Source organism: Chiloscyllium plagiosum, unplaced genomic scaffold, assembly GCF_037043375.1.
Source record: "Chiloscyllium plagiosum isolate Xiang-an unplaced genomic scaffold, Cpla_swu_hap1 HiC_scaffold_18, whole genome shotgun sequence".
NCBI lineage: Eukaryota > Metazoa > Chordata > Chondrichthyes > Orectolobiformes > Hemiscylliidae > Chiloscyllium > Chiloscyllium plagiosum.
The window spans coordinates 79,930,810-79,945,928 of NW_028270156.1; the positions used below are offsets into that span (position 1 = coordinate 79,930,810).

The window sequence follows — 15,119 nt, forward strand, 5'->3', positions numbered from 1 at the left end:
TCAACCGTCTAACCTGCTCAATCTTTCCTCATGACATAAGCCTGTCATCCTAGGAATGATGTGAGTGAATGTTCTCAGAACTACTCCTAAATTAATCAGTTCCTTTTTCATATAAAGAGGCCAAAACTGCTCCAGATGTTGGTCTCACCAAAGCCCTGTCCAGCTGCGGTTAAACACCACTACTTTTATATTCCATTTTCTTGCAATAAAGGACTTTTTCTATGCATTCCCTTGTAGAGTCTTTAGAGTCTATGTGAACTAGAACACCCAGATTCCTCTGTCCCACCAGATTCTGCAATCTCTCTCAATTTAAACAAGTTCACATTGGCACGTTATTAGCCTATGTCTGGGAAAGATATGTCACTCACTTAACTTCTCTATTTCCTGTTGCAGACTGTCGACCCCCACTTGACAACTTAACGTTCTCCTGATCTTGGTGTCATTGGCAAACGTATCTAACGTATATTCAGACTCACCCAGTGACAGACTCACTGATCACTGTAGCTGCCAGCGGCTGTAGTTTCCCAAATTAATAATTCCCTTTTAGCCCTACTTTATGCTTCTGTTCACTGTCCAATTCTTTTGCAAATCCAGTACACCACATCTACCAGTTCCCCTTCATCCACTATCACTGTCACCATTAAATATTCAAAAGGATTAGTCAAACACAATGTTCCTTTCACAAAATCCTGTTGGCTTTTCATTGTCATATTGAGATAACCTGCTCAATAACAGATTCTAACACCTTCCTTATGACAGATGTTCAGCTAACTGACCTACAGCTTCCTGCTTTCGACCTCCCACTCTTCCCGAATAAAGATGTTGCATTTGATATTTTTCAATCTGCCATGACTTTTCCAGACTCAAAGGAATTTTGGTCGATTATAACTAACACATGTACTCTCTGGGCCTTCACTTCTTTTATGATAGGTTGGAGGCCATCCTGGGAATTGTCAGTCTCTAGTTCCAGCACCATTGCAAATTCCCTAGGCCGGCTCTTTCCTTATTCAAATACTTTTGGTAACAGATTGAAACCCATAGCTCGCACTTTACTCTCTAGAGGTCAGAGCTTTCGCATCAGTAGCTGGTACGAAAGTCACAGTGCCAGGGACCCAGGTTCGATTCCCACGTGGGGCGACAATCTATGTGGAATTTTACATTCTCCCAGTGTCTGCGTGGGTTTCCTCCCGGGGGCACCGGTTTCCCCTCACAATCCAAAGGATGCGCAGGTTAGGTGAATTGGCTGTGCTAAATTGCCAAATCAGGAGTAAATATAGGGTAGGGTGGGCTATCCTTCAAAGGGTCGGTGTGGACTTGTTGGGCCGAAGGGCCTGTTTCCATACTGTAGGGAATCTAATCTAGATACAGGCCCTTGGCCCACTATACCAACCAACAAACACCAAACTACACCGATCCCCTTGATCCATTGTCTACAAAGACCTGGCATTTTAAGTGTTTGTCCAGATGCTTCTTAAGTGTTGAGAGAGTACCTGCCTCTACCATCCTATCAGGCAACATGTTTTGTATATCTAACACCTTCTGGCTGAAAACCTTTTTTTTCCCTTCAGATCTCCTCTAAACTCCTCACTTTAAACATATGCCCTCTGGTCTTTAGACACATTATTTTTCAAAAAAACCTAAAATTAGTCAGACAAGGTCTCCCTTTAACAAAAACACGTTAGCCATCCCTGACCAATCCCTGCCTTTCCAAGTGTTGAATAATTCCGTCCAATAATCTCACCCACCACCAATGTCAGATCACCTGCTCTGTAATTACCTAGCCTATCTCAACTGCCCTTCTTGAACAAAGGAACCACATTAGCTATTCTCTCTCACTATCTTTTGGCTGGTTCTTCAGCAGAAAGCAGTGACCAGGTCTGTCCAGTTCGCTGACCTACCACCAATCTTTGCAGATTTGTACGGGGTTTTGTTCAATTGAATGCTGGTCATAAGCTTCTCTTTCTCACGTAAATACACCTTTGAAGGCAATCGTCAAGTCTCAGCAAAGCGTGCCAATGCATCTCTTTTGATACTGTAAGCTGCCTTTCCAATTCACCATAATCAGTTCAGCCTTCATATCCTTCTAGGGCCCTCCATTTTACAGCTAGAATACACTTCCTCATGAAGTAGTCATTAATTGGTGCTAGTTTATTGTGTCTTTGGGCCTCTGGACTGAGTTCTGCAGCTACACCCTCATTACAAAAGGGTTACACCTGAAACATCGACTTCTCCACCTCCTAATGCTGTCTGGCTTGCTGTGTTCTCCCAGCTTCCTGCCTGTCTACCTTAGACTCCAGCATCTGCAATTTATTTTTGTCTCATTCCTCATTACATGGCGCTTGGGGAGATTAGTTATTCGGTTCTTATTCTTGTGTGTCGGTCAATTTGACAGAGTTCTGGTTGCCAAGGGCTTTCTATTTTCACCCCTCAACATGAGAGGCAGAGTGTGAAATATTGAGAGGAACAGTGAGAATGCAGAGTAGGGAGTGCTATAGTCTGTGACAGAGAACAAATTAATTGAGAGACTGACAATAAGAAACAAAGGGGAGTGAGTGTGCGAGAGACAGAGAGAGATAAAGTGTGAGGTGTCAAAGAAGGAATGAGGGAGTGAGAGAGAATTAGGGGAAGGGAATGAGTAGGTAAAAAACAGAGTGACATTTCAGAGACAGTTCTGAAACATGGAGAGGGGAGCAAATGGGAGTGTGTATGTTGGTGAGAATCTGAGGAAGCACAGTGATACTGAGACACGGAAATGAATCAGTGTGTACAAAAGATTGAGATAGAGTAGCAGCCAGAGTGAGCACGAGATGATGGTGTGAAAGATAGAGAGACAGGAAGAGAGTGAGAGCAGGAGAGGAAGCATGTGTCAGGGTGAGTGAAGAATATAAGCCTCGGCCCTGTGGCGGGGGAGAGAGGAGGGATGGTACCTCAGGAAGAACAAGACGGGTGCAGGTACGTGGAGGAGGTAGGTGCTGAGAAGGACATGAAACAGAGGCCACAGGGACGAGAGTTTATTGCAACATTCAAGGTACTGTACAGTGCTATAAATACATATAATACTGAAATATTTACACCAAAATAACGCATTCTACATCAGCAAGCATCAAACACAAAAAATAAAAACCCTTCAGGCTAAACAAGATCAGAATACCCGACAGATGAACACAACACAACACAACAGGAAGAGCAGCAGGTAGCAAACTGTAATCCTGAAGAGAGCACAGTAGGGCCCATGCCTGATCAGACATTTGGGCAGGAGTCTGTCCTTACAGATCCATTCTGACCACTTCACTTTCCCCTCAGCTCATGCCTAAAGAGTGATACTCACTAAAGGGGTTGGGAGGAAGCGGGGTGTCAAGAAACAAACTGACAGACCCAACTTTCAAGAATTGATCCCAGAACACAATGGGCAGAGAATTAGTATGTGTTCAGATTGTAACAAGGGACAGCATTAATCCAATGGGACCAGGGCATGGGCTGGGGTGGGGTAGGTAATCACTCTGGGGCACAGGTTGGAGACGGGCGGGGGGGGGGCAGGAATCACTCCAGGGGGCATGGGGAAAGGGGATCACTGCTCTCTGTCACTCTGGGCCTTTCCACTGAAGTATGGGGGTGCTTTGAACTGAGTGGGCTGCAGTTGTGAAGAACACTGTCTGGTAGGTGGTCTATTCACAGAGAAGCTGGCGAGACGATGGTGTCCCCACCCAGCAACTGGGTGAGTGTGAGGGTGGTTTGGTCCAAAGCTGAGTCAATTCTGAACTCCTCTCTGGGTGCTTTATAACCAAGTGGCAGTGTTTGGATACGCCATTGAGTGAGAAAGAGCTGGGTGCGGTTGGGGTGTTAGGAAGGTCGAGGGGTGGCAACCTGTGTCACAGGACATCGCTGGAAGGTCATAAGATTTCAGCCTCTCCCACAGGCTGGTTGCTAACTCTTGACTCTCCTTCTAACCCAATGGCCTGATGCCATAGGCTCAGTGTCCAAGGCACTGCCAGGCCATCGTGTGTTAAAGCTGCAGGGGGTTTGGCATGGCTTAGCTCCCTATCTGATGGGGTGAACAGGGTGGAATAAAGGAAAGCACAGTCTCTATAGCTCACCTCTTTACACTGAACACGAAATTGGTACAACAAAAACAACTCAGTGTTGGTCTGTACATCAGAGGAAGTTCACTCTCCTCGGGAATCAGTTCCTGATTCTGATAGTTTACAGTGAATTCAGTGGAAGGGAACTGAACAGCCAAATCCAAGGGCAGGAAATAGTGATTTAGTGAACGTGAATAAGGTGGAGGAACAGTGATTTAAATGGGGACCCTGGGGGGACTCATTCGCAGTGAATCCCTTGTTGAGGTGGCTTCATTTCATACTGTCAATTCAAAAGGACCCCTGAATGGGTGGAACAAGAACAGATGACCTTAAGTGGGGAAATTCATACTGTCGTCATTTTCAGTGGGAGAACATGCAGGGATTCCAGTATATGAGTCGCCCTTGGCAGGAGGATACATAGTAAATGCAGTGCAGGAATGGTCTTCGATGGGAGAATATACAGCAAATCCAGTGCAGGAGTTGCTTCTGACAGGACAATATACAGTGAATCCGGTGAAGAAATGGCCCTCAATGGAAGGGTATGCAGTGAATCCAGTGTAGGAGAGGACCTTGACAGGAAATAACGCAGTGAATCCAGTGTAGGAGAGGACCTTGACAGGAAATAACGCAGTGAATCCAGTGTAGGAGAGGACCTTGACAGGAAATAACGCAGTGAATCCAGTGTAGGAGAGGACCTTGACAGGAAATAACGCAGTGAATCCAGTGTAGGAGAGGACCTTGACAGGAAATAACGCAGTGAATCCAGTGTAGGAGAGGACCTTGACAGGAAATAACGCAGTGAATCCAGTGTAGGAGAGGACCTTGACAGGAAATAACGCAGTGAATCCAGTGTAGGAGAAGATCTTGACAGGAAATAACGCAGTGAATCCAGTGTAGGAGAGGACCTTGACAGGAAATAACGCAGTGAATCCAGTGAAGAAATGGTCCTTGATGGGTAATATTCAATGAATCCAGTGGAGAGAGGTCTCTCAGTGAATGAATATCCATCAAATTCAGTGCTGGAGTGGTGCTCCATGAATGAGCATGGATCAGTAGTCATTGACAAGCAAATATCCAGTGATGTGATGCCTGTTCAGTGAAAATGAAATCATCCTGCGCAAGATGGCCTTCGATGAGCAGCGAATCCAGTGCAGAGGTGGTCGATGAGTGGCCTTGCAGCGAATCCAGTGCTGGCACAGCCCTCAGTAACGGGGTTTGCTGTAAATCCAGTGTACGACCAGTAATGAAGCTGTATTTGGAGTAAGTTTCATGTTGCGGTCTTAAGTCGGTAGAGTACAAGACAAAGGAGCTCTAACCGGGTCGGTTATTGGACGAGCCTCGAGCAAGTGTGGTGGTTTAAGAACAAGCACAAGCCAAACAGTCGTAATTTATAATACGCCTGCCTGACTGGAGCTGCAGCATTGCAGAGACAGTGGGAGAGAGCAGGCTGGGGGCCATGAAATGGTGTGTTCAGTTCAGACAGGGGGGGACGAAAGGGATGAAAAGGGGCCTGGTGTCTTACCGCGCTGGAGTCACCTTGTTCTTGCTCTCCATTTCCTTCCCTCGTACTGCGGCCATGTAGGAGAACAGACACAGCACAGAGTAGCAGATTTCATGAGCCCTGAAACCAGAGAACAAAGGGGCCAATTAGCAGCTACAAAGCAAGCAGCTGGAATGACTCACTGACTCAGCAGGGACACGACAGAAAATGGACACAGGCAGCATCCTCTTTCCCAGTCGCTCACCGGGCGGTCACTTGTTTCCACTTCTGCACAGGGACACGGAGGAGGGAGCCCACACAGCGCGGTGGGAAAGCATGGGGGGAGGGAGCCCACGCTGAGGGGACACGGGGAGGGAGGACGGGGGGAGGGAGCCCGCGCTGGGGGGGACACGGAAAGTTAGCGCGTGGGGGGGGGGGGGGGGGGGAAGAGAAGGGAGCACGCGTGGGGGAGGACATGGGGGGTAAAGGGAGCGCGCGCAGGGGAGACACAGGGGGGAGGGAGCACGCACGGGGGAGGTACGGGGAGAGGGAGCACGCACGGGGGAGGTACGGGGAGAGACAGCACGCACGGGGGAGGTACGGGGAGAGGGAGCACGCACGGGGGAGGTACGGGGAGAGGGAGCACCCGTGGGGGACACACGGGGAGAGGGAGCACCCGTGGGGGACACACGGGGAGAGGGAGCACGCGTGGGGGACACACGGGGAGAGGGAGCACCCGTGGGGGACACACGGGGAGAGGGAGCACGCGTGGGGGACACACGGGGAGAGGGAGCACCCGTGGGGGACACACGGGGAGAGGGAGCACGCGTGGGGGACACACGGGGAGAGGGAGCACCCGTGGGGGACACACGGGGAGAGGGAGCACCCGTGGGGGACACACGGGGAGAGGGAGCACCCGTGGGGGACACACGGGGAGAGGGAGCACCCGTGGGGGACACACGGGGAGAGGGAGCACCCGTGGGGGACACACGGGGAGAGGGAGCACCCGTGGGGGTCACACGGGGAGAGGGAGCACCCGTGGGGGTCACACGGGGAGAGGGAGCACCCGTGGGGGACACACGGGGAGAGGGAGCACCCGTGGGGGACACACGGGGAGAGGGAGCACCCGTGGGGGACACACGGGGAGAGGGAGCACCCGTGGGGGACACACGGGGAGAGGGAGCACCCGTGGGGGACACACGGGGAGAGGGAGCACCCGTGGGGGACACACGGGGAGAGGGAGCACCCGTGGGGGACACACGGGGAGAGGGAGCACCCGTGGGGGACACACGGGGAGAGGGAGCACCCGTGGGGGACACACGGGGAGAGGGAGCACCCGTGGGGGACACACGGGGAGAGGGAGCACCCGTGGGGGACACACGGGGAGAGGGAGCACCCGTGGGGGACACACGGGGAGAGGGAGCACCCGTGGGGGACACACGGGGAGAGGGAGCACCCGTGGGGGACACACGGGGAGAGGGAGCACCCGTGGGGGACACACGGGGAGAGGGAGCACCCGTGGGGGACACACGGGGAGAGGGAGCACCCGTGGGGGACACACGGGGAGAGGGAGCACCCGTGGGGGACACACGGGGAGAGGGAGCACCCGTGGGGGACACACGGGGAGAGGGAGCACCCGTGGGGGACACACGGGGAGAGGGAGCACCCGTGGGGGACACACGGGGAGAGGGAGCACCCGTGGGGGACACACGGGGTGAGGGAGCACCCGTGGGGGACACACGGGGTGAGGGAGCACCCGTGGGGGACACACGGGGTGAGGGAGCACCCGTGGGGGACACACGGGGTGAGGGAGCACCCGTGGGGGACACACGGGGTGAGGGAGCACCCGTGGGGGGGACACGGGGAGAGGGAGCACCCGTGGGGGACACACGGGGAGAGGGAGCACCCGTGGGGGACACACGGGGAGAGGGAGCACCCGTGGGGGGGACACGGGGAGAGGGATCACCCGTGGGGGGGACACGGGGAAAGGGAGCACCCGTGGGGGGGACACGGGGAGAGGGATCACCCGTGGGGGGGACACGGGGAGAGGGATCACCCGTGGGGGGACACGGGGAGAGGGATCACCCGTGGGGGGGACACGGGGAAAGGGATCACCCGTGGGGGGACACGGGGAGAGGGAGCGTGTGTGGGGGGGACACGGGGAGAAGGAGCACCTGTGGGGGGGTCACGGGGAGAGGGAGCACCCGTGGAAGGGACACGGGGAGAGGGAGCACCCGTGGGGGGGACACGGGGAGAGGGAGCACCCGTGGGGGGGACATGGGGAGAGGGAGCACCCGTGGGGGGGCCATGGGGAGAGGGAGCACCCGTGGGGGGGCCACGGGGAGAGGGATCACCCGTGGGGGGGACACGGGGAGAGGGATCACCCGTGGGGGGACACGGGGAGAGAGAGCGGGTGTGGGGGGGACACGGGGAGAGGGATCACCCGTGGGGGACACGGGAGAGGAGAGCGGGTGTGGGGGGGACACGGGGAGAGGGAGCTCCCGTGGGGGGGACATGGGGAGAGGGAGCGCATGTGGGGAGACATATGGGGGAGGGAGTCCTCGCGTGGGGGGGGGGGGGGGGGGAGGGGACACGGGGCGAATCCACAGCAGGAGACAGCTCGTATATGACAATCGAAATCAGAATTTAAATTGGAGAGAATTGCTCACAAACCAGTTTTGGAAGCTCTAACCCAGCACAGGTTTTAACGGAGTGGTAGGAGAAGACCGAGTCACAGAGGGTCGCGTGTGTTAATAACAATAAGGAATGAAAAAGCTCCTCACCATTGGAGTCTTGTACTTGTGGGTCACCACTTCGTTAGTTTGTGGAACTGGAACCAGACGAGCAAGAGACAAAAGGAACAGTTTAACCCAGGAACAACAAAAGATCACTGCAATCCGAGACTCTGTTTACACACAGACTCCTCTCACACACACGTTTACAGATCTGACCAAGGCCACAAACACCAGCACAGATGCAGAAGCATACTGTATCCACACGCAGTCACACAGCAGGACCTCCCCCACCCATCCGCGGTAACACAGCAGGACCCCCCCCATCCACCCGCAGTCACACAGCAGGACCCCCAATCCATCCGCGGTAACACAGCAGGACCCCCCATCCACCCGCAGTCACACAGCAGGACCCCCCCATCCACCCGCAGTCACACAGCAGGATCCCCCCATCCACCCGCAGTCGCACAGCAGGACCCCTCATCCACCCGCGGTCACACAGCAGGACCCCTCCATCCACACTGGGTCACACAGCAGGACCCCCCCATCCACACGGGGTCACACAGCAGGACCCCCCCATCCACACCGGGTCACACAGCAGGACCCCCCCATCCACACCGGGTCACACAGCAGGACCCCCCCATCCACACCGGGTCACACAGCAGGACCCCCCATCCACACCGGGTCACACAGCAGGACCCCCCCATCCACACGGGGTCACACAGCAGGACCCCCCATCCACACCGGGTCACACAGCAGGACCCCCCATCACACCGAGTCACACAGCAGGACCCCCCCCATCCACACTGGGTCACACAGCAGGGCCCCCCATCCACACCGGGACACACAGCAGGACCCCTCATCCACCTGCGGTCACACAGCAGGACCCCCACCATCCACACTGGGTCACACAGCAGGACCTCCCCATCCACCCGCGGTCACACAGCAGGACCCCCCCATCCACCCACGGTCACACAGCAGGACCCCCCATCCACACCGGGTCACACAGCAGGACCCCCCATCCACCTGCGGTCACACAGCAGGACGCCCCCCATCCACACTGGGTCACACAGCAGGACCCCCCCCATCCACACTGGGTCACACAGCAGGACCTCCCCATCCACCCGCGGTCACACAGCAGGACCCCCCATCCACCCACGGTCACACAGCAGGACACCCCCATCCACCCACGGTCACACAGCAGGACCCCCCATTCACCCACGGTCACACAGCAGGACCCCCCATCCACCCACGGTCACACAGCAGGACCCCCCATCCACACCGGGTCACACAGCAGGACCCCCCATCCACCTGCGGTCACACAGCAGGACCCCCCCCATCCACACTGGGTCACACAGCAGGACCCACCCCATCCACACTGGGTCACACAGCAGGACCTCCCCATCCACCCGCGGTCACACAGCAGGACCCCCCATCCACCCACGGTCACACAGCAGGACACCCCCATCCACCCGCGGTCACACAGCAGGACCCCCCATTCACCCACGGTCACACAGCAGGACCCCCCATCCACCCACGGTCACACAGCAGGACCCCCCATCCACACCGGGTCACACAGCAGGACCCCCCATCCACCTGCGGTCACACAGCAGGACCCCCCCCATCCACACTGGGTCACACAGCAGGACCCCCCCCATCCACACTGGGTCACACAGCAGGACCCCCCCCATCCACACTGGGTCACACAGCAGGACCCCCCATCCACACCGGGTCACACAGCAGGACCCCCCATCCACACTGGGTCACACAGCAGGACCCCCCCCCCATTCACCCACGGTCACACAGCAGGACCCCTCATCCACCCACGGTCACACAGCAGGACCCCCCATCCACACCGGGTCACACAGCAGGACCCCCCATCCACCTGCGGTCACACAGCAGGACCCCCCCCATCCACACTGGGTCACACAGCAGGACCCCCCCCATCCACACTGGGTCACACAGCAGGACCTCCCCATCCACCCGCGGTCACACAGCAGGACCCCCCATCCACCCACGGTCACACAGCAGGACACCCCCATCCACCCGCGGTCACACAGCAGGACCCCCCATTCACCCACGGTCACACAGCAGGACCCCCCATTCACCCACGGTCACACAGCAGGACCCCCCCATCCACCCGCAGTCACACAGCAGGACCCCCCCCATCCACCCGCGGTCACACAGCAGGACCCCCCATCCACTCACGGTCAAACAGCAGGACCCCCCATCCACCCGCGGTCACACAGCAGGACCTCCCCATCCACCCACGGTCAAACAGCAGAAGCCCCCATCCACCCGCGGTCACACAGCAGGACACCCCCATCCACCCGCGGTCACACAGCGGGACCCCCCATCCACCCACGGTCACACAGCAGGACACCCCCATTCACCCGCAGTCACACAGCAGGACCCCCCCATCCACCCACGGTCACACTGCAGGATTGTGTCCTTAGACTGTATCATATGAAGTTTGTTTATGATAAGGACACATCCCAGAGCATACATAGTGAGATCCTTGAAATGTAAATCCAAGCATTTGTATGTAAAACTGGATACACATTCACGACATAAACTTTGTGCCATTATCAGAAAAAGGTTTTGTAACATTGCAGTTTAACAGAACGAGAGGTAATGTTATTGAAACACACAAGAACAACAGAGACTGCATATAAATAATTCACTTGACAGTGGGCCAGAATAGACTGTCGCTGGTGAAGCTCAGACTTGCTTCTGCATGTTGAATTTTCACAAGCCGAGTGAGATGGTGCCAATGGGAAATGCTAATAGTGTTATGGCCTTGACAGGGCGACAGGCAAACAGCCGTACACCTTCACCAGGCTGGCCATGAGCTGCATGAAATGAGAGAAAAGTGCAGAAAGTGCTGGTGATACTCAGCAGGTCAACAGCATGCATGGAGAGAAAAAGAAAGAGCATTTTTCAGGTCATGACTCTGTCAGAACTGGAAGGACTTGGAGAAGGAACTGATCTCGAGTGAAGTGGCAGGGAAAGCGGGGGAGGGCGTGGAGAGATTAAAGGACAGAAGAGGCTAATGGTGCAAAGGTTGAAAAGAGTTGGAAATGGGACACAGAAATAAAAAGATGTAGGACAGGTGGAGTAAATGGAAAAAAAAATAGAAACATGACTAACAGCTGATTTGTAAAACAACAGGGAGAGAGGCGACAAACTGAAATGTTTCAACGCAATGCTGAGTTCAAAAGGCTTTAAAGTGCCTTCCTGGTAGATGTGGTGTTTACACTGTGCGTCACTGGAATACTGCAGGAGTCCAAGGACACAGAGGTCAGAGTGGGAATAGGACAGAGTACTGGGTAGTTCCAATCATGAATTCAGCGTCAAGCCAGACGCAGAAAGCAAAATACAATAAGGAAAAATGACTCAGAGGAAACCTAAACAAGCAATAAGGGATAGCATTACAGCTGTGTTGAGGGATGATATTCTTGGAAATACATCCAGGGAAGTTATTTGGGTGGAACTGAGAAATAAGAAAGGGATGATCACCTTATTGGGATTGTATTATAGACCCCCTAATAGTCAGAGGGAAATTGAGAAACAAACTTGTAAGGAGATCTCAGCTATCTGTAAGAATAATAGAGTGGTTATGGTAGGGGATTTTAACTTTCCAAACATAGACTGGGACTGCCATAGTGTTAAGGGTTTCGATGGAGAGGAATTTGTTAAGTGTGTACAAGAAAATTTTCTGATTTAGTATGTGGATGTACCCAGTAGAGAAGGTGCAAAACTTGACCCAGTCTTGGGAAATAAGGCAGGTCAGGTGACTGAGATGTCAGTGGGGGAGCACTTTAGGGCCAGCAACTATAATTCTATTAGATTTAAAATAATGACAGAAAAGGATAGACCAGATCTAAAAGTTGAAGTTCCAAATGGGAGAAAGGCCAATTTTGATGATATTAGGCAAGAACTTTCAAAAGCTGATTGGGGGCAGATGTTCACAGGTAAAGGGACGGCTAGAAAATGGGAAGCCTTAAAAAATGAGATAACGAGAGTCCAGAGACAGTATATTCCTGTTAGGGTGAAAGGGAAGGCTGGTAGGTATAGGGAATGCTGGATGAATAAAGAAATAGACGGCTTGATAAAGAAATAGACGGCTTGGTTAAGAAAAAGAAGGAAGCATATGTAAGGTACAGACAGGATAGATTGAGTGAATCTTTAGAAGAGTATTAAGGCAGTAGGAGTATACTTAAGAGGGAAATCAGGAAAGCAAAAAGGGGACATGAGATACCTTTGGCAAATAGAATTAAGGAGAAGCCAAAGTGTTTTTACAAATAAATTAAGGACAAAAGGATAACTAGGGAGAGAATAGGGCCCCTCAAAGAACAGCAAGGCAGCCTTTGTGTGGAGCCGCAGAAAATGGGGCAGATACTAAATGAGTATTTTGCATCAGTATTTACTGTGGAAAAGGACATGGAAGATATAGACTGTAGGGAAATAGATGGTGACATCTTGCAAAATGTCCAGATTACAGAGGAGGAAGTGCTGGATGTCTTGAAATGCATAAAAGTGAATAAATCCCCAGGACCTGTTTAGGTGTACCCAAGAACTCTGTGGGAAGCTAGGGAAGTGATTGCTGGGCCTCTTGCTGAGATATTTGTATCATCGATAGTCACAGGTGAGGTGCCAGAAGACTGGAGGTTGGCTAACGTGGTGCCACTGTTTAAGAAGGGTGGTAAGGACAAGCCAGGGAACTATAGACTGGTAAGCCTGACGTCGGTGGTGGGCAAGTTGTTGGAGGGAATCCTGAGGGACAGGATGAACATGTATTTGGAAAGGCAACGACTGATTAGGGATAGTCAGCATGCCTTTGTGCATGGGAAATCATGTCTCTCAAACTTGATTGAGTTTTTTGAAGTAACAAAGAGGATTGATGAGGGCAGAGCGGTAGATGTGATCTATATGGACTTAAGTAAGGCGTTCAACAAGGTTCCCCATGGGAGACTGATTAGCAAGTTAAGATCTCATGGAATACAGGGAGAACTAGCCATTTGGAAACAGAACTGGCTCAAAGGTAGAAGACAGAGGGTGGTGGTGGAGGGTTGTTTTTCAGACTGGAGGTCTGTGACCAGTGGAGTGCCACAAGGATCGGTGCTGGGTCCTCTACTTTTTGTCATTTATATAAATGATTTGGATGCAAGCATAAGAGATACAGTTCGTAAGTTTGCAGGTGACACCAAAATTGGAGGTGTAGTGGATAGCGAAGAAGGTTACCTCAGATTACAACAGGACCTTGACCAGATGGGCCAATGGGCTGAGAAGTGGCAGATGAACTTCAGTTCAGATAAATGTGAGTTGCTGCATTTTGGGAAACTAAATCTTAGCAGCACTTATACACTTAATGGTAAGGTCCTGGGGAGTGTTGCTGAACAAAGAGTCCTTGGAGTGCAGGTTCACAGCTCCTTGAAAGTAGAGTCGCAGGTCGATAGGTTAGTGAAGAAAGTGGTATGCTTTCCTTTATTAGACAAAGCATTGAATATTGGAGTTAGGAGGTCATGTTGTGGCTGTACAGGATATTGGTTGGCTACTGTTGGAATATTGCGTGCAATTCTGATCTCCTTCCTATCGGAAAGATGTTTTGAAACTTGAAAGGGTTCAGAAAAGATTTACAAGGGTTGGAGGAGTTAAGCTACAGGGAGAGGCTGAACAGGCTGGGGCTGTTTTCCCTGGAGCGTCTGAGGCTGAGGGATGACCTTATAGAGGTTTACAAAATTATGACGGCCACGGATAGGATGAATAGACAAAGTCTTTCTCTGGGGTCGGGGAGTCCAGAACTAGAGGGCATAGGCTTAGTGTGAGAGGGGAAAGATATAAAGGAGACCTAAGGGGCAACCTTTTCATGCAGACGGTGGTATATGTATGGAATGAGCTGCCAGAGGAAGTGGTGGAGGCTGGTACAATTGCAACATTTAAGAGGCATTTGGATGGGTATATGAATAGGAAGGGTTTAGAGGGATATTGGCTGGGTGCTGGCAGATGGGACTAGATTGGGTTGGGATATCTGGTCGGCATGGACAGGTTGGACCAAAGGGTCTGTTTCCATGCTGTACATCTCTGACTCTAATAACTGATTTTTAAATTTCCAACAATGCCATGTTACTGCAATGACACCATGTGGGCACTGATATTATTTTAAGAAATATATTGCATAATTGTAACGAACACCAACCATACTTTTAAAAGGGACGATTCCAGAACAAATGGCCAAATGCCAAGTTGTGTTCTCAATGTTACACTGGTCAGTGGCAAGCAGACACGGTTTTGAGGAGCTCATGGAGTACAGGAATATATGAATTAGAAACAATAGGCTATTCAGTTCTTCACTGAGATCCTAGCTGATGCGACAGCTGTGGTCGCAGTTCCACTTTCCCGTCTGACCCCCCTCTCCCCACCTCATTCTGAACTGTCGAATTTAAGCATGGATAAACACAATGGCCATGTCTGCACTGCTTTCTGGGGAAGAGCACTCCAAAGATTAACAACTGAGAAAACATCCATTTCTTTCTGAAATGGTAGGACATTTATTTTCGCCATGTCCCTGATTCCAGTCTCTACCATAGGGTCCATCAGCTACCCGGTCAAACCCTCGAAGGATCACATATGCTTCAATAACATCACCTCTCATTCATCAAAACTGCAACTGTTATAAGCATCAGCTTGTTCCAAATGTTTGTCTTGCTCAGCAACCTCTGGATTCATGCTTACCCATATCATTGATTGTCAGTACAGCAGTCAAGGTGAAGTCTACTGTACTAGAGGCAATGCCAATTGAGGCAGTATGTGATTATGCAAATAATG

The 15,119-nt window shown here is 52.4% G+C and overlaps 1 protein-coding gene across 1 annotated transcript in view; it reads right to left on the minus strand.

Moving 5' to 3' along the window:
• Positions 1-2,996: 2,996 nt before the first annotated feature.
• The window catches only part of madd (MAP-kinase activating death domain), a 170,631-nt gene continuing 158,508 nt past the window's right edge, over positions 2,997-15,119 (minus strand). The window contains exons 36-37 of the mRNA XM_087996208.1: positions 8,342-8,389; positions 2,997-5,698 (exon numbers count right to left, since the gene is read on the minus strand). Coding sequence (XP_087852334.1) covers positions 5,598-5,698; positions 8,342-8,389 — 149 coding nt within the window. The 3' untranslated portion in view covers positions 2,997-5,597. The remainder of the gene's footprint in view (positions 5,699-8,341; positions 8,390-15,119) is intronic.